Here is a 24,410-nt window from a genome sequence, read left to right as displayed (position 1 = left end):
TTGATGGTTAGTGTACTAAATGCAACGAAGCATAAAAATATTCCATGGAAAATGTGAGGTTTTCTATCTGTCATGGTCAGACCAGTTTTTTTTTTTTGATAAAATAGTTGATAGCATGTAAGATGCAAAGGTTTACTCTTGATTCTATATGTACTTGATTTATTCTAATATTCAGATATGTGTTAAAAATGCAAATTAAGAGCAGATTGTTATTTTTCTTCCCTTTACCCTCATTACCCTGGGCAGCACGGTGGCTCATTAGTTAGCACTGTAGCCTCACAGTGCCAGGGACCCAGGTTCAAATCCACCCTCAACGACTGTCTGTGTGGAGTTTGCACATTCTCCCCGTGTTTGCGTGGGTTTCCTCTGGGTGCTCCGGTTTCTTCCCACAGTCCAAAGATGTGCAGGGTAGGTGGATTGGCCATGCTAAATTGCCTCATAGTGTGCAGGGGTGTGTAGGTTAGGTGGGGTTTATGGTTTATGGGGAATGGGTCTGGGTGGGATGCTCCAGTGGGCAGTGTGGACTTGTTGGGCCAAAGGGCCTGTTTCCACACTGTAGGGATTCTATTTTTGTAATTGTTTTTGTTCCAAAAAAAAAATGCTCCTTGTATATTTCCTTCAGGTTTCTTCAGAAATTAGTTTAAAAATGTTTCCTTGCATGTTTTTTTTCCTCTTTTTGGGCTCTATATTACCTGTTTCCTCCTTTTCATTATCATCACAAGTTCTGCTTTCCTGGAGCATTTAACATGTGCGTGCAGTTCTTGGACTTTCAAAACCCACAACGCCTGGCCCTCTACACAACAGAGATGAGAGTCAAGAAGACATAATTTCTGGTGTGTGTGTGTGTGTGTGTGATCATCACTCATTTGTGCGAAGGATTTCCTTGTCTTACTCCCCCTTAAAAGTACCTGCCTTTCACTGACTAAATTTAACTAAACCAATAAATGTGTTTCCTTTCCATTTCTGTTTAGGTCCTGTTAGTGCAGAATCCATCCTCCAAGGAGCCCTTCATAGTGAAAGTAGGTATCTGAATTACAAATTGACAGTTAATGTTATCATTAAAAGATCGGCTGTTTGGCACTGACTTTAAAAATAGTGTGCATTTGCATTGTCCTCCAAATTATATTGAAAATCTTTAAGTGGTTGTGCTTTTGGTTGCTTTGGCCTTAAGTTCTGGAATTTGCTCTTAACTCTCTGAAACTCTTTTAAGACATTACATAAAATCTCTCTTTGACCAGAATTCTAATATCTTATGTAACTCATTGTCACACAAAATTTGACTTTTTCCTGTGAAGTATTTCGCAACAATGTATACGTGCATTGTATAGCACTTTTAATATAATAATGTACGTGGTTATGGCATGGCATTGATCCATAATTGTAGTAGTTGATCAGAATGCAGCATAGTGACTGAGTATGGTGAACTACCATGCACACTATGTCATGGTCTCAAATAAAAACAGAAAATGCTGGAAATATTTAGTGGGACCAGCAGCATCTACGGAGAGAGAACAGTTAAGGTTTAGGATTGATGACCATTCATCTGAACTAGGAAAAGGTAACTCTGTAATGGACTTTGAGCAAATGACTTAAGTGAGTCTGAACAGCCAGTATTCAAGAATGTTGCATTTGGGCATTGGAATTTGGTTGCTTTGGTGTATATTGGACGACCGTATCTAGTCATTGCTCATTTGTCAGAGGGTTGCATTTGGCACAGTAAACTTTAACTTTATCCACATTTCCAGTAAGGTAAGTTGGACTGAAGTCATGGGAAAATTCTTTTCCTTCAACCAGACCTCTATGATGAGTTTTATGGAATTAACCAGTGAGAGGGAAAAACAAAATAAATTTAATTTCCAGATGTCATTGTTTGAGGAACGGAAGGAAAATTGACACTAGGAAACCCAAGGTTCGTTTGATAATCATGTTTTTAAGTTTGGTTTTAATGTGGTTCCTGACCTGTTAGATTCACAAATGGTGTAAGAGCCAAGGATTGTGAGCCTAACCAGCTGGACTCTCCCCTGGCCTATGAGTGTACAAATCTGAGCCTTCAGAACACTCATGGCAATTAATTATTTTTTTGTTTGAAAGATCCAGCAGTTTAACTTTTCAAGAATAAAATGCATTATTTATATTGTCACACTGAAAATGCCACATAAACAGTAGGCAGTTTCATCAGGACATCCTTCCAGACACCGCAATTTTTAACGGTAAACTGATGCATCACCACTGAAAGTTTGAACGTGGCAGGTAGTGTAATTTGACAAAAGCATGAAGTCCTGGAGATAGGCATGCAGGGTACATGACCTCTAAATAGAAGGTTTAAACCAAAGAAATAGCAATAGATTAGGATCACATTCAGCTACTGGCAAGTTCTTCAAGTGTTGATTAAAGCTATCCCACTCAACAAAAGAGTTGGTGTTAAGATTTTCTCGAACTGAGTGACAGGAAGGAGAGAGTAGAGGTTGATGGATATTTTTGGCAAGAGGAAGATGCTCCAGGAGTTGGTCTTGGGATCCTTGCTTTTCTTAATCGACATAAATGGCACACACCTTGGTGTACAGGACACAATTTCCAAGTTTGTGGATGGTATAAAACTTGGACACATTGAGAACTATGAGGAGAACACTGTACAATTTCAAATGGATACAGACAGGTTTGATGGAATGGATGAACAGGTGGCAGATGAAGTTCAGTGTGGAGAAATGGGAGGTAATTCATTTGGGTAGGAGAAACATGGTGAGAAAATGTAAAATAAAAAGGCACAACCCATAAATAGGGTGCAGGAGCAGAGGGTCCTCAGTCGATGTATGAATAAACCATTGAAGGTGACAGGGCAGGTTAAGAGAGCAGTTAATAAAGCATATAGTGACTTAGCTTTATCAATAGGGTCATAGAAAATAAGAACAAGGTTATGTTTATTTGCATAAAATACTTCTTTGGCCTCGGCTAGAATATTGCGTCCAGTTCTGTGTACCATACTTTAGGATGCGAAGGCATCGGAGACAGTGCAGAAAGGATTAAAGAGAATATTATCAGGAATAAGGAATTTCAAAAATGAAGACAGTGAAGAAGTTAGGACCATTTCTCTTCGAGAAACGGCTGAAATGTGACAATGGAGATATTCAAAATCATGTGGAAGGTGGATAGAGTAGATGGGAGAAGCTGTTGCAACTAGTCAAGAAATGGAAATGAAAGGGCACAGATTGAAATTCTTGGAAAAAAGAAGTGACAGGAGAAGAAAAACATTTATGTAGCAGGTGATTAAAGTCTGGAATATACTGCCTCATGCTGCGGTGGAGGTAGGTTCAATGGAAATATTTAACGGGGACTTGGACTATATTCTGAAAAGGAAGAGTACGTGCAGGGTTCGGAGAAGAAGGCAGGAGAGAGGAACAACGAATTGCATTCTGAAAAAGGGTCACTGGACTTGAAAGGTTACTGTTCTGTTCAAAGATGCTGCTGTTTTTTTTTTTCTTCCCAGAAATTTCCATTTAATGCAAATTGCTTATTCAGAGAGCTGGTGCAGACTGAGTAGACCTAATAGCCTCTTTGTGCTGTAGTAATTCTGTGATAGTTTTTGATTTTCGTGGGCTACCTTTTGTTCTCACTAACTCATTTAGATGATGCATTTCTGTAGTAACAGGATTACTTGTGTCAGCATTAACTCGTAGAAGCAGAATTAGGAAAAAGAAATCACCTTTGATAATTATCAACCCTATATTAAACTTCAAGCTGCAACATCCCACCTGAACATTGTCTTTTGTCTTGTACCAATTTAAATACTTAGGTAAGCAACAAAATTTTTCTTTCCTCAAAAGTAACTGACACACACTTCTACATACAAAAAGCCATCACCCTAACCAAACCTGCCATAGGCTGTTGGGGTCATAGTTATGTATTTTCATCACCTGTATATTGGATCCCAGTCTCTGATTTTAAATTTGACAGTTGGTGTTCATTGTAATAACATCTGCTATGCTTTGTTGGCAATATTGTAACTCCTGAATATATTCAGGCTTGAGCTAGACATTCCACATTCGTTTGAAAGTAATTCATTACCTCTGTAATTTTGAGTTTTATTAATTCTAGTTAGCTGTGTATTTCTTTTTGACAGGTTTAAAACTGTTCTCTCTTCTTTTCTTTTGCAACCTCAAATCTCCTTCCCCATCCCTTACAACCTTTTTCTTGCCCCCACATCCCTCTTGCAGTCTACATTTTGACCCTGCACCCAACTCGGAAAGCCCACCCAAACAGAGACAACTCCTGGCTTTCTCAGTAACTCACTTGATCGTTTAAATAAACACAAAGTACTGTGGATGCTGGTGATCCAAAATAAAAACAGAATGGCAGCCTCTGTGGAGAGAGAAACAAAGTTATTTTGTTTTGAGTCCAATATGACTAATCTTTGGAGTGCCAGGTGGGAGACCATGTAATGAAAATCCGGAAACTAGAGTTGGCATCCCTAGACACCATGATTATAATTTGTGGAGTTTGGACATTAAGACTTGCTCTTAAACCTGAACCCACAAATTTCTTGTATTGAATTGATTGACTTGCATCGAAATGATGTCTGCCTCTTTGTTTTCACATTAAACACCGCTTACCTGATGGATGCAAGGGAAATGGTTTTCATATCGGAAAGTGTCATTCTAGATTGTATTGGAGTTCTTCACTGGCGCATGATTCATGAACTTTCTTTAAACTGCTAAAGGATGTTATTTATCTCAATTCTGCACTTCCATCGTTTATTAATCACCTAATTGCTTACATTCTGTTCATCATGTTGACTTTTCTCAGCTAAATTCCTGGAACTAATCAGATAAAGTTAACTAAGATCAGTGAAATGACCCAAGATATCTTGTTCACAGAAATACATTTGCTGTTTATCATTTGTGATACATCACTGTATAAACACAGCATAATGAATGACCTGAATTCATTTCTTTAATGCAAACACAACATAATACCATGGAGTGATCGGATTATAAATTGGCATGAACAGTATTTTCCAGAATTTTAATAGTGAGCAGAAGCTATAAGAAAAGTGAAGCAACGTGTCTTCATGTATCTTTTCAGTGGCTGGTTTTAGTGACTTGGGAGAAAGTTGGCTGTCCAGTGGTTTAGCCGTGGGTTATGTGTAGCACAAGGAGGCAGAGTCCAACGAATTCTACTTTCTCTTCCTATAGAGTCTACCCAAATGTAGCCTGGTGAATCGTGAATGTCCGACAATAATACCACAGGGTGTTCCGTTTATGGTGCAACTTCTGCAGTATTATGTCAGCGATGACGCAGTCTTCCTTCACCTGGAGCACGTACCAGGTAATGGCCTGCTTGAAGAAGATTGAAGAGGTGGAAAGATGAAGAATGACATTTATAGGTTTAATGAGAACTGAAATCCTGTTGAGGTGGGAGGGGGAGCGGGATCAAAAACACTAGCCATAAAGCTGTTCAAAAGTTGCTAATCTGGAGTGTGGCCCTGACTGACTTCATCTGAGTCCAGTGGGATTGGAGAGAATTATCTGTAGGTCTGTGTTCGACTTTATTATTTTTATTTTTTTTTTTTTTTTTTCTTTTTGTTTTCTCACTTTTGGTTCGAGTTCTTCAGATAGGAAAGGATACCATTGGTAACGACAATAGGAAGGATGTAGTTCCCCACTGGAGGGAATACAGAAGATGTTCACTGTGATATTGCATGGGAGGGAGTGGTTTACCTATGAAGAAAGACTGGATAAGCTTGGGTTATGTTCTTAAGAGTGAAGAAGGCTGAGAAGGGGCTCGAGAGAGGTACAAGATTGAAATGCATAGACCAGGTGCATAGAAGATTGAGTACAGGAGCAGGGATATGTTGTTGCAGTTATACAGGGCCTTGGTGAGGCCACACCTAGAATATTTTGTACAGTTTTGGCCCCCTTTTCTGAGGAAGGATGCTATTGCTTTTGAGGGAGTGCAGCGAAGGCTTACCAGGCTGATTCCAGGAATGGTGGGTCTGACGTATGAGGAGACTGACTGACTAGGTTAGGATTGTTTTCACTGGAGTTCAGACAAACGAGGTGAGGAGGGAATTTCTTAGAGACTTTTAAAATTCTAACAGGACTAGACAAGGTAGATGCAGGGAGGATGTTCCCAATGGTGGGTGTGTCCAGAACCAGGGGGTCACAGTCTAAGGCTTCAGGGTAGATCATTTAGGACTGAGATGAGGAGACATTTCTTCACCCAAAGAGTGGTGAGCCTGTGGAATTCATTACCACAGGAAATAGTCAATGCCAAAACATTGAATATATTCAAAAGGTGGCTAGATATAGCACTTGGGACAAGTGGGATCGAAGGTTACAGGGAGAAAGCAGGATTAGGCTATTGAGTTGGACGATCAGCCATGATCGTGATGAATGGCGAATCAGGCCGCTTCCTGCTCCTCGCTGCTATGTTTCTATGAAGCAGCTGTTCCACTTAATTGAAGGATCAATAAAGAGGGGCATAATTTTAAGATGAGGGGCAGGAGGCTCAGAAGATTTGAGGAAAAGTTCTTCCTCCTCCTCCTCCTCCCTCCCCCCTCCAGTGCAAGAGAATGGTGGTAATCTAGAATGCTCCCCCCTGGAAGCATTTGAGGCTTTTTTTAAAAAGCTATCTGGATGAGCAGTTGAATTGTTAACATTCAAGACTATGGGATAACTGCTGACAAGTGAGATTACTATAGATACGTTAGTGCAAACTTGATGGGCCAGACTCTGGCTGGTGCGATGAAATGTAATGACCATGCCTGTACTTACTTTGTAACCAAGCTATGATATAATGAACAATCCTACTCATGAAGTTGGCCACATATCTAATTAAGTGGATGGCAAGATTACATAGGTAAACATAATGCCAATAATGAAATACTCTTGTAACACCTGACCCAGGAGGCCCAGATCAAGTCCCACTTACTCCAGAGGTGTGTATTAACATCTGAATAGGTTGATTAGAAAATATCTTCTCTTTCATACTCTTTCTGACTTCGGTAAGGGAGTTCTCCTTGATGTTCTGGCCCATATTTATCTCTCAGACCAATGTCCCTTCTTTTTTTAAGAAAGATAGGTTATGTAGTCCAGATTTCTCTTGCTGTTTGTTGCATCCTTTCCTCCATTATAGGAGTGACTGTCCTTCAAACTTTCTTGCTAACTGGGATGTTCCAATGTGTTAGATTTGCAAATACCTTTTTTAAATGACTTGTTTCATTCCACAGATGGAACTTGGATGAATAATTTAGTTTAGTTTTATCTGCAGTAATCCAGAAGGAGAGACAACAGTAGACCATGCAGGTTGTATACAGACTGTTCAAAGTAGTAAGCTCGGTAGGACAATTGGGCATAAAAACAATTGTTTCTTATCTCTTGATGAGGAACTTCATCTTGCACAGAAATTTAGATGAAAAAGAAATTTGCATAGGAATGCCACCACCTGCAGGTTCCCCTTCAAGCCACTCAAAATCGTGACTTGGAAACATATTGCTGCAGCCTCAGGAGGAGAAGCAAAGTTAGGAGCAGAATTCGGTATCTTGCATCTGCTGTGCCATTCAATACGATCATGGCTGATCTGTTTGTTTCATATTCCACATTCCCAATAATCTTTGACTCACAAGTGTAACTTAGGAAGTATGAAAGCTAAGTTAACAATTTCCCACAAACAGCTTTGAAAGACTTTGTTCGTACATTAGTTGTGAGATAGATATTGGCCTTGATGGCATGGAAGTTTCCCTGTGTTATTCTTCAGCGTAGTATTATGACTTTCCGTATGAGTGCAGCCTTGCCCGTTGACCATGAAGTGTTTCCTCAGTACTGCACTAGTCTGTTCAGCTTGGAATTTATGCGCAAGCCTCCTAAATAGGGCATGAACCCACTGCCTGCTGACTCCTGTAACTGTGCTAACAACTGAGCTAGAGCTAGTACATGTGTTGCATCTCTAATCATTTTTGGCTTTGCTTACTGCTTTGCATTGGCGGGACTACAGTTACGATATTTTCCACTGTCTCATGCAACTTGCAAGGCTGAAGTCTTTGTTCTTTTTCTTTAGCAGGGAAGCTCTGGTCTCAGCTGCGTCACCTCCGTCCATCTGTTGCAGAAAAGGGTATGGAATTTCCAGAATGCTCCAGTCCACATCACACAACCATTAAAATGAGAAACAGCTACACTGCTCCCTCTCTCTCATCCATGTGCTGTGACAATTCCGTACTTCCACCCAATAGCAAGAGGGAATGGCAAAAAGAGACCAAGAATGAAATAAATGGCGAATATGACAATAAGTATGGTTACAGCACTGATGGTATCAATGATCCAAAATCAAGTACGTCACAAGGATTTGTGAAAGACCAGGCATCCCACCGAATAAATGGCACAGACCAACTAAGTACACACAATGCAAGTGCAAAAATCTGGCGGGGAAATAATGGAATTTCAAAGGGTTGCATAGCATTGAATGGCTTGCGGGGGAGTGCTGAGGGGACAAGCTTTCAAGTGGCGCAGCTGATATACAGCGCGGATGTAACTTTTGACCTCACTGCCTTGCTTCCTGCAAAGGATGCTAAGTTGACTCCAAGCAGTAAAACTGCAAATCACACCATGACAATAACTGTGGACCATTTAATGCAAAATGATCTTCAGAGTGAAAAGAGTCAGCTTCTCTACGAGGATAAGATTTTACGGTCCCATGAATGTTTCTTAGAGACAAAAAGCTTCAATGATACATTGAGTCCAAAGTCATCCGAAACTAACCAAAGCCAAGCAGCTTCAGATTTGTTAAAAGAAAAGGCTATTTTAATTCAAGAGGAGCCTGTGAATGGATCGAGTCCAATTAGAAGTCCTGTTAGAGCCACCAGCTTGAACTTGAAGGCTAGCAGACGGCAAGGGCAAAGGGGTTCATACCAAATTACAGTCAATCCTTTAGATACTATTGAGGATAGTAGCAAAGTCACCGGTGTTATGGATAATTCTGAGCTAGTACTTGTCAGAGCATCATCTGTAATGCCTGTGAGAAATACAGCTGTCACAGTGTTGGGAAAGGGGCTGTCTGAGCAGAAGACTTCCGTGAGTGTTCTCGGCCCTGTACAACAACCTAATACACATTTGATATCATCTTTAATTGAGCAACCAGTAAAGTCATTAAAATCGAAAGGCATCTCGACTAATGACATGGAAGTGTTGAACCATGAAGGTGAAAGTCCTAAGATTGACCATCTGTTTCAACTTCCAAACCAAATTCCAGTTCCTGAAACCCATTGTGACTGTGAGGACTGCGATGCCAGAACTATTTTGTGCACGGGGTGTCTTCACAAAGCTGAGAACGGAGGGTGCTGTAGCAGGATTTCAGGCTCTTCAGCTCCTGACAAAGCAGAAGAAAGGGAGTTTGCATCTTTTTCAACTCAACATTCAAAAGCTGAACTGCCTGATCCAAACCAAACCTCCTCAAGTCTGTCCGATGATCACGTTAGAATCTGGGCAGCTGAGATGGTTCTTGCTTTAGAAAGCCTCCATCAGCAGGGAATTATTTGTCTGGATCTAAATCCAAGAAATATACTTGTGGATAATGCAGGTGAGAGGGGAGGGAACAGGAGTCAAGATTTGTACTGGTTTTTCTCAAATGTTGCTGATTCTGTCATAGGAGGTTGTGTGTGTTGTATTAACTCATTCACTAGAACTATTTTCTATCTTGATAGGTCACGTTTGCCTCACGTACTTTGGCCAGTGGAGCGAAGTTGAAGTTCAATGTAGCACCAAAGCCATAGAGGATATGTATTGTGCACCAGGTAATAATTTTGGTTTTGATTTACAAAACTAAACTGAGGTGATGTACTGGATTTCCCAGTGAAGCATCTTGAGGACATTTAGCACCTTAAAATAAATGAGTACAGATTTAGTTTAATGGGTAATCGCACTACATTCACAGAGACACCCAGATTACAGTTGTTCTAGATTCACTATTTGCTCAGAATTAACTGACCTGAGCTTTGCTTTTGGAATATTAAAACATAGGAGCAAAGAGCCACAGTTTTATGCAGATGCTGCATTAAATTCATTTAAGTGGTAGCGAGATGAGACCTAAACCAGATTGCATGAGGCCCATCACATGCAAACAGTGTACCAGTCAGTGACTTTGTTTATAAGTGAAGAGAGAATATTTGGGCAGGGAGCAAAAAAACTGGTCAGCCTAGGCTGTGACCTTTTAGTTTAGTGGCCAGTTAATCTAGGAACATGTTCGCCATTTTCTCCTATGTTTGCTAAATCTACATCAGTTTCCATTCAGGCAACTCAATGTGGTTTTCAAATATCTCCTTGGCCTCCTCCATTCCCAATCTCTAATGATCTCAAGCCCCACAACCCTCTGCTTATCTAGTTACAATGAATTGAGTATCCTTGATTTTTAATTGCTGCAGCACTTATGGCTGTGCTTTTTGGCTGCCTGTGTCCTAAGCTCTGACATTCCCTCTCTCAGCCTCTGTAACTGTTGCATCAAACAGCAGTGGCCCCAAAACAGATCCTTGCAGTACACCACTAGTAACTGAACTCTAGGATGAGCATTTCCCATCAACCACCACCCTCTGTCTTCTTACAGTTAGACAATTTCTGATCCAAACCACTAAATCACCCTCAATCCCATGCCTCCGTATTTTCTGCAATAGCCTACTGAGGGGAACCTTATCCAACGCTTTACTGAAATCCATATACACCACATCAACCGCTTTACCCTCATCCACCTGTTTGGTCACCTTCTCAAGGAACTCAATAAGTTTGTGAGGCACGACCTACCCTTCACAAAACCATGTTGACTATCCCTAATCAAATTATTCCTTTCTAGATGATTATAAATCCTATCTCTTATAATCCTTTCCAACACTTTACCCACAACCGAAGTAAGGCTCACTGGTCTATAATTACCAGGGTTGTCTCTACTCCCCTTCTTGAACAAGCAGACAACATTTGCTATCCTCCAGTCTTCTGGTACTATTCCTGTAGACAATGACGACATAAAGATCAAAGCCAAAGGCTCTGCAATCTCCTCCCTAGCTTCCCAGAGAATCCTAGGATAAATCCCATCCGGCCCAGGGGACTTATCTATTTTCACACTTTCCAGAATTGCTAACACCTCCTCCTTATGAACCTCAATCCCGTCTAGTCTAATAGCCTGTATCTCAGTATTCTCCTCGACAACATTGTCTTTTTCCTGACGAAAAATATTCATTTAGTGCCTCTCCTATCTCTTTGGGCTCCACGCACAACTTCCCACTACTGTCCTTGACCGGCCCTAATCTTACTGTAGTCATTCTTTTATTCCTGACATACCTATAGAAAGTTTTAGGATTTTCCTTGATCCTACCTGCTAAAGGCTTCTCATGTCCCCTCCTGGCTCTTTTTAGCTCTCTCTTTAGGTCCTTCCTGGCTAACTTGTAACTCTCAAGTGCCCTAACTGAGCCTTCACGCCTCATCTCTACATAAGCCTCCTTCTTCCTCTTGACAAGAGATTCAACTTCTTTAGTAAACCACTGTTCCCTCGCTCACCCACTTCCTCCCTGCCTGACAGGTACATACTTATCAAGGACAGGCAGTAGCTGATCCTTGAACAAGCTCCACATTTCAATTGTGCCCAGCCCCTGCAGTTTCCTTCTCCATCCTATGCATCCTAAATCTTGCCTAATCGCCTCATAATTGCCTTTCCCCCAGCTATAACTCTTGCCCTGCAGTATATACCTATCCCTTTCCATCGCTAAAGTAAACGTAACCGAATTGTGATCACTATCACCAAAGTGCTCACCTACCTCCTAATCTAACACCTGGCCTGGTTCATTACCCAGTACCAAATCCAATGTGGCCTCACCTCTTGTTGGCCTATCTACATACTGTGTCAGGAAACCCTCCTGCACACATTGGACAAAAACTGACCCATCTAAAGTACTCGAACTATAGCATTTCCAGTCAATATTTGGAAAGTTAAAGTCCCCCATAACAACTACCCTGTTACTTTCGCTCCTATCCAGAATCATCCTTGCAATCCTTTCCTCTACATCTCTGGAACTTTTCGGAGGCCTATAGAAAACTCCCAACAGGGTGACCTCTCCTTTCCTGGTTCTAACCTCAGCCCATACTACCTCAGTAGACGAGTCCTCATCAAATGTCCTTTCTGCCACCGTAATACTGTCCTTGACTAACAATGCCACACCTCCCCTTCTTTTACCACCTTCCCTGATCTTACTGAAACATCTAAAACCCCGAACTTGCAACAACCATTCCTGTCCCTGCTCTATCCATGTCTCCGAAGTCCCAGGTACCAACCCATGCTGCAAGTTCACCCACCTTATTCCGGATGCTCCTGGCGTTGAAGTAGACCCACTTCAAACCACCTTCCTGCCTGCCGGTACACTCCTGCAACCTTGAAACCTTATTCGTGACCTCACTACTCTCAACCTCCTGTACACTAGAGCTACAATTCAGGTTCCCATCCCTCTGCTGAATTAGTTTAAACCCTCCCGAAGAGCATTAGCAAATTTCCCCCCCAGGATATTGGTACCCCTCTGGTTCAGGTGTAGACCATCCCGTTTGTAGAGGTACCACCTATCCCAGAATGAGCCCCAATTATCCAGGTATCTGAATCCCTCCCTCCTGCACCATCCCTGTAGCCATGTGTTCAACTGCTCTCTCTCCCTATTCCTTGCCTCGCTAGCACGTGGCACGGGTAACAAACCAGAGATAACAACTCTTGTTTGTTCTAGCTCTAAGCTTCCACCCTAGCTCCTTGAATTTCTGCCTTACATCCCCATCCCTTTTCCTGCCTATGTCGTTGGTGCCTATGTGGACCACGACTTGGGGCTGCTCCCCCTCCCCCTTAAGGATCCCGAAAACACAATCAGAGACATCACGAACCCTGGCACCTGGGAGGCAACACACCAACCGCAAGTCTCTCTCGTTCCCATAGAATCTCCTATCTGTCCCCCTAACTATGGAGTCCCCAATGACTAATGCTGTCCTCCTCTTCCCCCCACTTCCCTTCTGAGCAACAGGGACAGACTCTGTGCCAGAGACCTGTACCCCATGGCTTACCCCCGGTAAGTCGATCCCCCCAGCAGTATCCAAAACGGTATACTTGTTATTGAGGGGAACGGCCACAGGGGATCCCTGCACTGTCTGCCTGTTCCCTTTCCGTCCCCCAACTGTAACCCATCTACCTTTTTCCTGTACCTGAGGTGTGACTACCTCCCTGTAACTCCTCTCAATTATCCCCTCAGCCTTCCGAATGATCCGAAGTTCATCCTGCTCCAGCTCCAGCTCCCTAACATGGTTTCCGAGGAGCTGGAGTTGGGTGCACTTCCCGCAGATGAAGTCAGTGGGGACACTAGTGGTGACCCTTACCTCCCACATTCTACAGGAGGAGCATGCAACTGCCCTAACATCCATTCCCACTGTTCTGAATTCCCAAACAGACTATTGGAAAAAAAAACTAGTAACCTTACCAAATCGGCACTCAGAACCTTTTTTTTTTTTTGGTTAGAGGACAAGGATGGGTGGGGGACACTACCTAGGTAGTGTTTCGGGTAAAGCAACCGCCCAAATATATTACCCCACTTACTCAGCTGTTCCGTGTCCGCTCCTGCTCAGCGTGCTCTCTGCCTATTCACGAGGTAAGTTTTTAAAGGATTAACTTACCTTCCCAGGCTGCCCTCGTGTTTCCTCCCGGACTCCCGCCGCTGAACCAACTGAAAGGCTGCAGTCTTGTTTAAAATGAATTGTCAATTCTGACTAATGAAAAGTGGAGCTCTCGGTGGATAAATCTGAAGTAGCGTGTAGAATTGCAGAAATAAGAACAAATTAAGGCAAAGTGGCATTTAGCAAATTTATTACAAAGTTGAATTGTGTGAGCAGAATAGTCAAAAAAATAACTTTCGAAGGTGGGTGTTTCAACTGTACAGTGCTCTGGTCAGGATGCACTTCAGAGGTCTTTATGGTTTGGCCACTGAGCGAGTTAGAGATGCTCAGTGTAAAGATAAAACATAAAACACATCACCAAAGCCTGATTACCAGAGCAATGAGAAAGAAATGAGAGATTTAGAATTTTTTCAACCTAACAGAGTGGCAAACAAGTATATGTTTCACAATTAATATTAGTAAGCTGTGGGGAATTTGTTAAACTGGGAGTAGGGAAAGAGGACACTGACTCCATCTGGTAACTGGTGTTGTATTAGGAACCACTTCACAGTGATCCATCAGAATGCATGGTTAAAGCAAAAACCCTGACATCATCGAACAAAACAATTAGATCCATAGACCATGTTTAGAAAATAATCCAGACAGTGTTGAGAATTACACCAGAAACCAGTTTAGGTTTGCCAGTAGGCTCAATGTGCTGCATTTTCATGTGATAGAGGCTACGTGTGTTAAACACAAAACCCTGTTTTATGCATTGCAATTTTTCCATTGACGGGAACAAGAGGAGGTCCAAGATGGCTAACTTGTTGCAATCTCATGATGACACCCTGACCAATCTCAAGTTATCTGCTTGGTCTGAGAATGAAGAATGTCAATTTAACTGTTCCTGCAGTATCTCCATAACAACTATGACCCAATCAATCACGTACCTTATGCCGTATTAAGTGTCCGTTTTTCCAGGTCTGCTTCTTCTGTCCTAGTGCAGATAACTGCAAGACTAAAAGCTTTGACTCCTTTTAGCAATGTTTAAATTAAGCAAAACTCAGAATTATTCCTACACAGCTTTCACCTCCAAATACTGTTTAAGAAAATGTGGGGTATTAAAGTTGTAACATTCGTACTCATTTAAGGTAGGTTTCCCTCATTTCCAAATGTCTGTTTTAATTTTGGCAGAAGTCGGTGGGGTTGGAAGAGTAACAGAGGCCTGTGACTGGTGGAGCCTTGGAGCATTGCTGTTTGAACTTCTAACTGGGATGGTAACTGTTGATGCTTTTGTGTCATCCTGTTATTTTTTTGTTGTTGTTGAGATTTTATACCATCTGTATACATAAAAGTAAGTCTGTCGACACATCCTGACACCATTGCTGCAAATAATTATTCCTGAAATGATTCCAGGGTTTAGACTTCCTGCACTCTGATGCTGATCCATTTATTGATTTCATCTTTTCATCTTTCTAATCCCAAACTCAATTTATCTTTCAGTACTGTAAGTCCATGTCCTACTTCTAATCTCTCAATTTAAATGATGATCTTAATCAGGCTGTGTCATTTTCCATTCCCTTAACCACTATCCATGCTGGGAAAAATAAGGTCACCTGTCTGGTCACAGCTCAAAAGCCAAAGTAACACTGATCTTCTAGCTCAAGCTACCAATGTTCCTACAGAGCTTTGTGATTCCTTGACTGGTACAACATCTAAAATGTTTTCCCTGTGTTTTGGGGGTGCATTATCTGGGATGAATTCTGACCAGAGCAGAGCATTGCATTTATCACAACAACTTCAGACTTGCTTCATTTCCATTGTTTTACACACTGAATTTGCTGATGGCTGATATGTATTGTTGGATTTGTAGCATTTAGAGTCGGCTGAGATGGAGTTTTTTCCAACTTCATCCTTATTCTATTCAAACAATCAGCACTGAAGTACTGTTCCATGTTTTTCTTGAATGCATTACTTTAACGTAGGCATTCCCTATAACCCACTGTTGTTCTGACCATTTTTACATTTTGTTTAACTCCTATGTATCGCTGCCACTCGTCTGCAAAGTTGACAAACTTGCAATGAACTGAGTTGCAAATGCAAGTCATTTGATCCAATATAGAAAAAACAAGTAACCTCCATGTGGAACCCTTAGATATCAGATTTTGTACCTGGTTTGATTCCTTCAGCAAAAATCTGTTTTCTACCGTTCAGCCAATTCCAAATCCACTTGTGTGAATCACTCATGTTTGAGTTTATAATTCACCAAGTGATTTTTATTAAATGAGTTAGTTATCAGCAGTTTTACCCCTGGTGAAGAAATACAAAGCATTATTGACCCAGAATTGTGTTCCTCAGCATTGTAAATTGATGTTCTGTATCTCTGTCCTTCCCAGACTCTGTCTCAGTGCTACCCTTCCAGAATCCATTCTCACACCCAGCTCCGACTCCCGGACCATCTCAGTCCTGCTGCAGTGTCACTTCTTCAACAGGTGAGGGCGCCAGTTAGTTATTTGTGCTGCATACATCCAGATTTTTCTCGGCATTTGAAATCAAGTACTCCTGCGGCACAGTGGTAGTGTACTTACCTCTGAGCCAGGAATCCTGGATTCAAGTCCCACCTGCTGTAGAGGAGTGTAGTAACACCTGAGCAGGTTGGTTAGAAAATACTGAAATTGGAAAACACTTTCTGGATAGTGATCAAGAATAGTGATAATTCAGTTCTAGCTATCATAACTTGATCTGGAATAACTATATATAAATAAACTCAGTCCATATATATATATATATAGAACTTTATCAAGATTTCTGTGCTTCAGATCCAACAAAGAACACAAGTCTAGCCAAGCTTTTCTAGACTAGTGCTGCAGGCAACTTGTGCACGCTGTGGACCCAGAAGTACAAATGAAATGATTGTTTTTTGTTAGCGTCAATTGAGGGAAGAACATTGACTTTCGCATCAAGAAACTACTCTTCACATAGTATTTAAAAAATCTTATGAGTTCATCCTAACAATATTTTAGTTTAATATCTGTTGTAAAGATGGCTGTGATAACGTAGCAGTCTCCACTTTTCCACTGAAATCTCAGACTGGAGCAGCATTGGTTAACTGGCAACATTCCTGCCTGGAAGGCAGTCATCTGTTGACTTAAACAAAGTTGATGTGTAATTCTCTGAAGTAAACCAACTGTGCTCTTTTGATTTAAAAACCCAAAGGACAGCAGATGCAGTAAATCAGAAGAAACAAATTACTGGAAAAGCTCAGCAGGTCTTTCAGCATCTGTGAACTAAGTACTAAGTTCTGAGGAAGGGTCACCGGACCTGAAATGTTAACTCTGATTTCTGTCCACAAATGCATCCAAAACTGCTGGGTTTTTCCAGCAGTTTCTGTTTTTGTGTGTGCTTTCAATTTGTTTCTCAAGATTGCTAATTTTTTTTGGTAACAGTCTAAAGCAATGAAAACGATCAGAGTACCTCTGATTTGGTGACAATCCATTTCATACATTGATTCCAGTTAGCATGGAGATTTTGCTTAACTGATGTCAGCATTGCTTGACTGAAATTTGAAAGACTCTATTTTACACAAATTCATAATCACATTTTGTTATTGTGCAAAAGGAGGCCACTTGGACCAGATTGTTTTACACTAGCTGTCTGAACATTTTGACTCTTCTGCCTTTTCTCTGTAACCCTGCATGTTCCGATTTAGGTAACTATCTAATGCATTCTTGAATGCCTCAATTGAACCTGCCTCCTCCACACAGTGCCTTCCATACATTTAGTATTTGCTAACTGAAAATTATCTTTATTTGATGTTACAGTTGCTTTTTATTTTGCAAAATGCTTTAAAAGTGGCTCTCAATCCTTTGAGTGGGAATAATTAATTTCTCTTTTTTTTTTTTTTTTTTTGAAACTTCTATTGGATCTCGTTTAGCCTTCTCCCTCAGCAGGGAAATCGGTTCCACTTTCTCCAGTCTTTCCTCGTAACAGAACTGCCTTAACCCTGGGACCATAATCATTTAACCTCTTTGCCACGCTGTCCAATACAATTTTATCCTTCGCTCAAAGTGTGGTGCTCCAAACGATACACTATTCTCCAGCTAGGGTTGAGCCAGTACTTTTATATATGGTGGTCATGATCTCCCAATTCTTGTAATTTCTACCCCTATTTATGAAGCCTAGAATATGGTATGTTCATTAACAGCCCTCTCTACCTGTCCTGCCACCTTTTAATGGCTGTGTGCATATATAGCTAAGTGTCCAATTCTGCACACCCTTTAAAAATATCCTTTTTATTAGACTGTGTTCTTTTGTACCAAAATGCATCACACTTCTTGCACTGAACTTTTCTGTTACTATCTGCCTACTCCTTCAAAGTGTCAATATCTGTTTTGAAGTTCTACACCACCGCCTTCAGTTTTCATTTTCCATTTTCCCCAAAGTTTTTCATCCACAAACTTTGAAATTGTCCCCTGCACACCAAAATTTACATCATTTATTTAACAAGAAAAGCAAGGGTCCAAAACTGACACCTGGAGACCTCTACTACTTCCAGCCTGTAAAATGCCCATCAGCTGTACTCTATTTCCTCTTTCTCTGCCAGTTTTGCATCCATATTGCTACTGTGTCCTTTTTAATTCCATGACTTATCTTTCCTGATGTTCACAATTCTCCAATCCTCTGGCACCACCTTGAATCTAGAAGAGGCTGGAAGATTATCGCCAGTGCCTCTGAAATTTCCATTCATTCCTTCAGTATCCTTTTGCATCCCTTCTGCTCCTGGTGCTTTATTTAAGTACCAACAACTTGACCAGGCTATCCTTAAATTTTAAACCCTTCTGGTAACTGAGTTTCTTCCTCTGTCACAATGGCCTAGGCAGCATCTGCTTCATAGGTAAAGGAAGATGCAAAGTAATCCCTTAAACACCTCAGCCATAGCTGTTGCCTTTGCGTTAATGCCACTTCTGGTTACTAATTGGCCCAACTCCTTTTTATCACCATTTTACTATTGATAATCTTATTGAACATTTTGGAGTTTTCCTTTTTCATGTTAGCTACCAGTCTTCTTTCATAGTTGCTCTTTGTTTCATTGCATTTGCTTTTTCACCTCTCTTCTGGATCTTCTGTATTCAGCATACTTAGAAGAACATAGAATAGAACAGTACAGGCCCTTCGGCCCATGATGTTGTGCCAACCTATTATCCTACTGTAAGATCAAACTACCCTGCATAGCCTACACTTGCCAATCATCCATGTTAGTGCTCAACTGTATCGAGTAAATTAAGTTTAAAAAACAAGAAGTGCACTTATGACAGGTGTTTTTTAACTTAATCTATGCTGTCTTTGTCATCCAGAGCGCTCTGGATTTGTTTTACCTATTTTTCCTTTCTTGGGGGAGTATGCCTTGATTGTGCCGAAACCGTCTCCATTTTGAAAATAGCCTATTGATCAGCTGCTGCTTTTCTCACCAGCATTTGGTTTCTGTCTGTCGAGTTCAGCACTGGTTTTTCCTAGTTGGAGTTTGCTTTCAATTGATTATTCTTCATCTTGAGTGACGAATATTGCTTCCTACCACCATCTTGAATCTTATCGTACAAAGATCACGGTCTCCTGAAATTTTGCTACTGTCACTTGATGTAATTGGCCCACTTGATTCCCAAGAAAAGGTGTAGCAGTGTCTCCTTTCATGTTGCACTGGACACGTATTGCGAGAGGAAATTCTCCTGAACGCTGTCTAGGAGCACTTCTTCCTCATTGCCCCTTGCACTACTGCTACCACTGTCAATGTCAAATGATTAATTTAAGGCTCCCATTACAACTACTTTGTTTACTCCTTTGTAATTTTGTTGCAAATCTATTCATCTAGTTCCTTTCCACCAGCTGGTGGTCAATATATTACATCGGACAATGTAATTGCATACCGCTTGCTCGTTAGCTTTAGTCTTGAACCCTCTGAAATGTATTTCTCTCCAGTATTGAGTGTTCTCCTTATCCAAAAATGCCTTCCTTCCTCCTTTCTTTTTTCCTTCTTTTCCATCTTCTTTATATTTTGAACGTAGGAATATTAATCACCCTTCCAAAAGCCAGGCCTCCACTGTCACCGTGTCATAGTCATAAAGTGTAGGAACAGACCCTTCAGTCTACCACAGCTATATTAACCAACAAACGCCAGACTACACTGAGGATTGGCTAAGAATATGGAATTGTCCAGCATCTGAAAAGACCTATTTTTGAGCTACACAATATTTACACATGTTCTTCTTAGTGGTTTCACAAGCCAACAGCCATAGTGCACCATGATTTAAGATTAATGAAAAGATGAATGACCATGGTCATTAAAGTAATGGCTTCAATTTATCTGAAAACAAACAGTTGGAATCCACAATAGTGATTAACTGAACATTTATTGTGAGGAAAGCAGATATGATATGATTCCTTTTTCTGGTGAATGTTTTTGTTTAGCAGAAAACTGGGAACTGCATAAGAGTTAAAAACACAGTGGTCCTACTGGACCATAAAGCTGCTCTCTGATTAGAGGGAGAGCTGACTGGTGGTGGTGTAACATGAAGGTTGTCACATCTCAAGCGAGAGGAGAGGACCTTCATGGTAACGTCAGCCGATGTGGGAATTGAACGCAAGTTGTCACCATTCTGCATTGAAAGCCAGCCATCCAACATGTTAGGCTGGACCTTGGGAGTGTTGAAGTCATAATTCCATACTGCTAATAGTCTGTTTCCAGCAGTGTTTATTGCCTTTGCCTATTTGGAGCACAAACAAAGCTAAGGCGAGCTAGATTTCCTTCATGTCGATCTTTCTTTTTTTGTTTCCTCTCCTAGTTGTTGCAGTGGGATTATCGCTGCCGGCTTGGTTCTGGTGAGAATGGAGCACAGGAGGTAAAATCTCACTCCTTTTTCAGCACCGTGAACTGGGACAAGCTGAATGGTTATAGATGAGGTGCGTCACAGGAAATCCTCTACCTGACCTAATGACTAACAACAAAAGCTTGGAAGGAGAACAGAGTGTACTCGGATGATCAGGGAATTTGTGCACTACGCTGACTCTCGAACAATTTCCGCAGCCATGATCTACAGCAGAATGTAGCTAAGACTGGAGATTTACCAGGCATGTTTAAGCCAGTTACAGTAACACTAAAGCTGATCATGGGTTCCTCCAGCTTGCTGTGACAATGCCCATGTTGTCAAAGACCCAATCAGACACTCTTCAGTGAATTTTTAACTTTGATCAAGTGACATTAATCATTTTTGTGATGAGATGTACTTAGACATGATGGCCCTTCCTGGTTAAGGATCCCTCTTTATCTGGCGTCCAGCTCCTCTTCTCCCATAAGGGAATCCCCATCTCTCAATTTTTCAGTCCGATGTCTTTGTCTTTCTCCTTGCCATCTCTAGCAAAAACCACATTCCACACCAAATGATCAGGTTTGTTACCTTGCCTGAGCCCACCAATGCAGGCAAGGTTGGTAATCCCAAACTGTCCTTGCCTGAATGTCAAAAATGTTTCAAGGTGTTTGGTGCTAAAACTAAAGTGGGGCCCAATGATTAATTGGATCAGAAACATTCGCAACTGTTAAGCTATGGTTCACTCTCAATCCAGAGTTGTCCAATTCACCCAACCTTGATTTGAGGTTTTTTCCCCCTCATTTGTTTTTACACAAGCGAGAAATTCATGGGAAATGGAGATGGGATTTTCTTAACAAATGAAAATACAGTTGAGTGTTTTGAGATTTCATTTTGATTATTTAGTGGCTTCCACCAAAATAAAATCTTGTCAAGATGTCTCTTGTTTCCCCTCCTGTCATGGGAAAGTGTCTGACTGGCAGTGTGAGATCAGACATTCTATATTTAACAAGCATTACTATTTGTTATGAATAAATGGGTAAATAATTATGAATCATTGTCATATGACACTAGTTGAAACTCTAAACCCCTTATAAGGACTTGGAAGGCAATCTAATGGTCCCCTGTACACAGGGTTTGTTTCCTTTGGCTCACCAGGATGTGCTGATCCTCGATTCTCCTTCAGCACTTGCTTGCAGAAGACACAAGGTGGGTAGGTTCATGCATTAAAAGTTTCTGGCTTACTGGTTAAGAGCCACAGCTTGCAAAAAATAAACTGGTCATCTTGAGGTTCAAGATGCTTTTAACTACAGAGTAGTAACCTCTCTCCTTCCAGAGGTCCAATGGTTTCTGCCCCAACATTTATACCTGCAAGCTGTTCAGCTACCTGGGAACCAATCACATAGTTGGTGGCAAGTAGAAGGCTTTTGTCATCAATAACCAGTTGTTAGTCCATCAACCAATCAGCTCCTTGTTACCAGTCAAAGCTCTTTTTGTACGCACCCCTTGGCTTCAGTTCGTTTGCAAATTAAGTTTTCACTACTGCTTGAAGTAGTTGTGTTTTTTTTTCAAATCAACTTGTTCAGAGATGTTATGACACACTCCTGGAGCAGATGAGACTTGAACCCAGGTCTTCTGGCTGAGAGGTAAGGATATTACCATTACACCACAAGAGCCCAAGATGTAGCTGTGTAAGCAGTACTTTTAGATTACTGTCAGATTACTTTTTAAAAAGTATAGCAATCTTTCAACATTTCTTGCATTTTACACCAGTTCTTTTCTCATTTCAGTCCACAATCAAAAATACAAAGGGGGGACAAAAGTCTTTACACAGCTGCTGGTTCTGAGCCATTACAGAATTTAGTCTCGAACATCCATAATTGTGCAAACCTGTGGTTAAGGCACTTATTTTACTCCTTTCAGGACTCTGCTTGTTCTGCCTGGTCAACCGTTTGAACAGATGAAGGGAATTGTCATTAACGAAACTTAAATCTAAGTGACTTCCCTTTACTAGTCTTCCAATTCCATATTCTGTGTCCTTTTTCAGAACAAGTGAAACCATCATGTAGTTCTTTTTGCTTTAAAGTACAGCCAGGACAGGATCCGGCAAAATGATTGATTATACCTAATTTCTGTAATGGTCTCTCCACAAAATTGTAACACAGGGCTGGTTAATTCAATGTAAATCTGTTGCTCTGGGGTCTTGTTGGCTTCTGAAATGGGGAAATGATTCAGTTAATGCCTAGTATGTTAATGGTGCATGTATTGGTTCCATGTTTAGTGTCACTGTATAAATAATTTTCATTGTAAAGTATTCACAGTTCTTATTCTGGAGCTTGGTATCAACTGTGGAATACTCATGCATGAGGAGGAGTGAACAGAGCAGCTACGCAAATGGTATGTGACTATCAGACTGTCTGCCTCCCTCCAGTTGCAAGCAGACGTTAGTTGAACATCCTGGATCTCCCTCCTTTGCCGATTTTCTGTTTTTAGCAGAATGCCCATGGTTTGGTCGTTCATCAAAAGTTTTTATGCTTCAATGTTAACCATGCAACGCACAGTACTACTAAATTTATTACTGCTTTCTGTTAAAATGACAAAAGTTAATTGTTGTTGCTGAAGGACATTTGTAAATGTCATGAATGAATTCTTTTATCTACATTTTTAAAAAAAAAATATGCTATTTATCCCTCTTCAGTTGCCTTTTTACCATTTTCTGTGATTTTTGCGAAATCATCATTGTTACAAGTGCTGAAGGAGGTTGTATGTGGCCCAAACACACTCGTTTGATGGTAATGCTGGACAAGTCAGATCACAGCATTAAATATGGCTTTGTAGATCATGTGTTTTAATTTTTGCAATTGTCTATTTGAGGTGGTTAGTCATTAAAACATTCGTAAGAGATTGCAGATGTTATTTAACAAAGAATATAAGTTTATTATACAAAAGAGAAAAATCAAACAAAGCTATCATATAAGACAAAGATTGCAATGCAAATACCAAAACAAAGGTTCAACCTCTTTCCCCAGCCAAATGTCAAGATAATTTTTTTTCCGGCGATCTTGACTTTCCCCATGTCTACAGTGCAAGAAAATGACAGAGTTTTGTGAACTTGAATATCATGGCAGACTGTAAGAGCTTCTTTTTAAATATATAAAAAGGTGAGAAGCCAAAATAAATATAGGCTGGAGAAAGTAATAATGGGGAACCAGGAAATCATAGAGCAGTTTAATAAATTCATTGTAGTCTTCACTATTGAAGACACTAATAATTTTGGAACAAAATTACTAAATAATCAAGGGGCAAAAAGAGGAGAGGAAATGATTATAATAACTCACTAGAGAAAAAGTGCTGGTGAACTAAAGGGGCTAAAGACTGATGAGTTCCCTGGACCTAATGGTATGTGTTGTAGGATATTAAGGGAAGTAGCTACAGAGATAGTGGAAGCACTGGTATTAATCTTCCCAGAATCCTTAGTATCTGCAAAAGTTCCAGAAGTTGGAACAAAAAACTATCAAAGTAATACCTTTATGTAAAAAGGGCTGCAGACAAAAATCTCAACTATAGGCCAAGTAGGTTATCATCTGCTATTTTTAGTGGAATACAAAGAGTGTCTAATTGTAAAGGATATATTGGCAGAGCATTTAGACATAGAGGTGTTGGTGAGAATCCTGGGAGAGGTTGCCACAACTAATGAGGGGATTGCAAAAGGCCAGGTGTTAAAGAACAGCAGTGTTTCTCTCCCTCCCTCTTTGAACTAAAAAGCGAGACAGAGGCTAATAGAAAATTGTTTGCAGCTTAGAAACAGCAGAACCTCGGCACTGAGTCATCTTGACCAGTAAATATGGTAAAGACTCTGGGAAAGCTTGTGATGTGTGAGGCATGTAAATTGTGGGAGGCTTTG

At 40.8% G+C, this 24,410-nt stretch overlaps 1 protein-coding gene across 4 annotated transcripts in view; it reads left to right on the top strand.

Moving 5' to 3' along the window:
- Positions 1-23,415, top strand: part of rps6kl1 (ribosomal protein S6 kinase-like 1) — a 55,116-nt gene extending 31,701 nt beyond the window's left edge. For 3 of the 4 annotated variants that reach the window (XM_048599918.1, XM_048599916.1, XM_048599917.1), the window contains 7 exons: positions 972-1,019; positions 5,190-5,322; positions 8,053-9,567; positions 9,692-9,781; positions 14,844-14,926; positions 16,046-16,141; positions 20,486-23,415. In XM_048599918.1, coding sequence (XP_048455875.1) covers positions 972-1,019; positions 5,190-5,322; positions 8,053-9,567; positions 9,692-9,781; positions 14,844-14,926; positions 16,046-16,141; positions 20,486-20,602 — 2,082 coding nt within the window. In that variant the 3' untranslated portion in view covers positions 20,603-23,415. The remainder of the gene's footprint in view (positions 1-971; positions 1,020-5,189; positions 5,323-8,052; positions 9,568-9,691; positions 9,782-14,843; positions 14,927-16,045; positions 16,142-20,485) is intronic. The other variant, XM_048599920.1, reaches the window with a different exon arrangement.
- Positions 23,416-24,410: the final 995 nt, after the last annotated feature.

This window comes from Rhincodon typus, chromosome 8 (assembly GCF_021869965.1).
Source record: "Rhincodon typus isolate 14 chromosome 8, sRhiTyp1.1, whole genome shotgun sequence".
Classification (NCBI taxonomy): domain Eukaryota; kingdom Metazoa; phylum Chordata; class Chondrichthyes; order Orectolobiformes; family Rhincodontidae; genus Rhincodon; species Rhincodon typus.
This window is presented reverse-complemented; position numbering and strand designations above follow the sequence as displayed.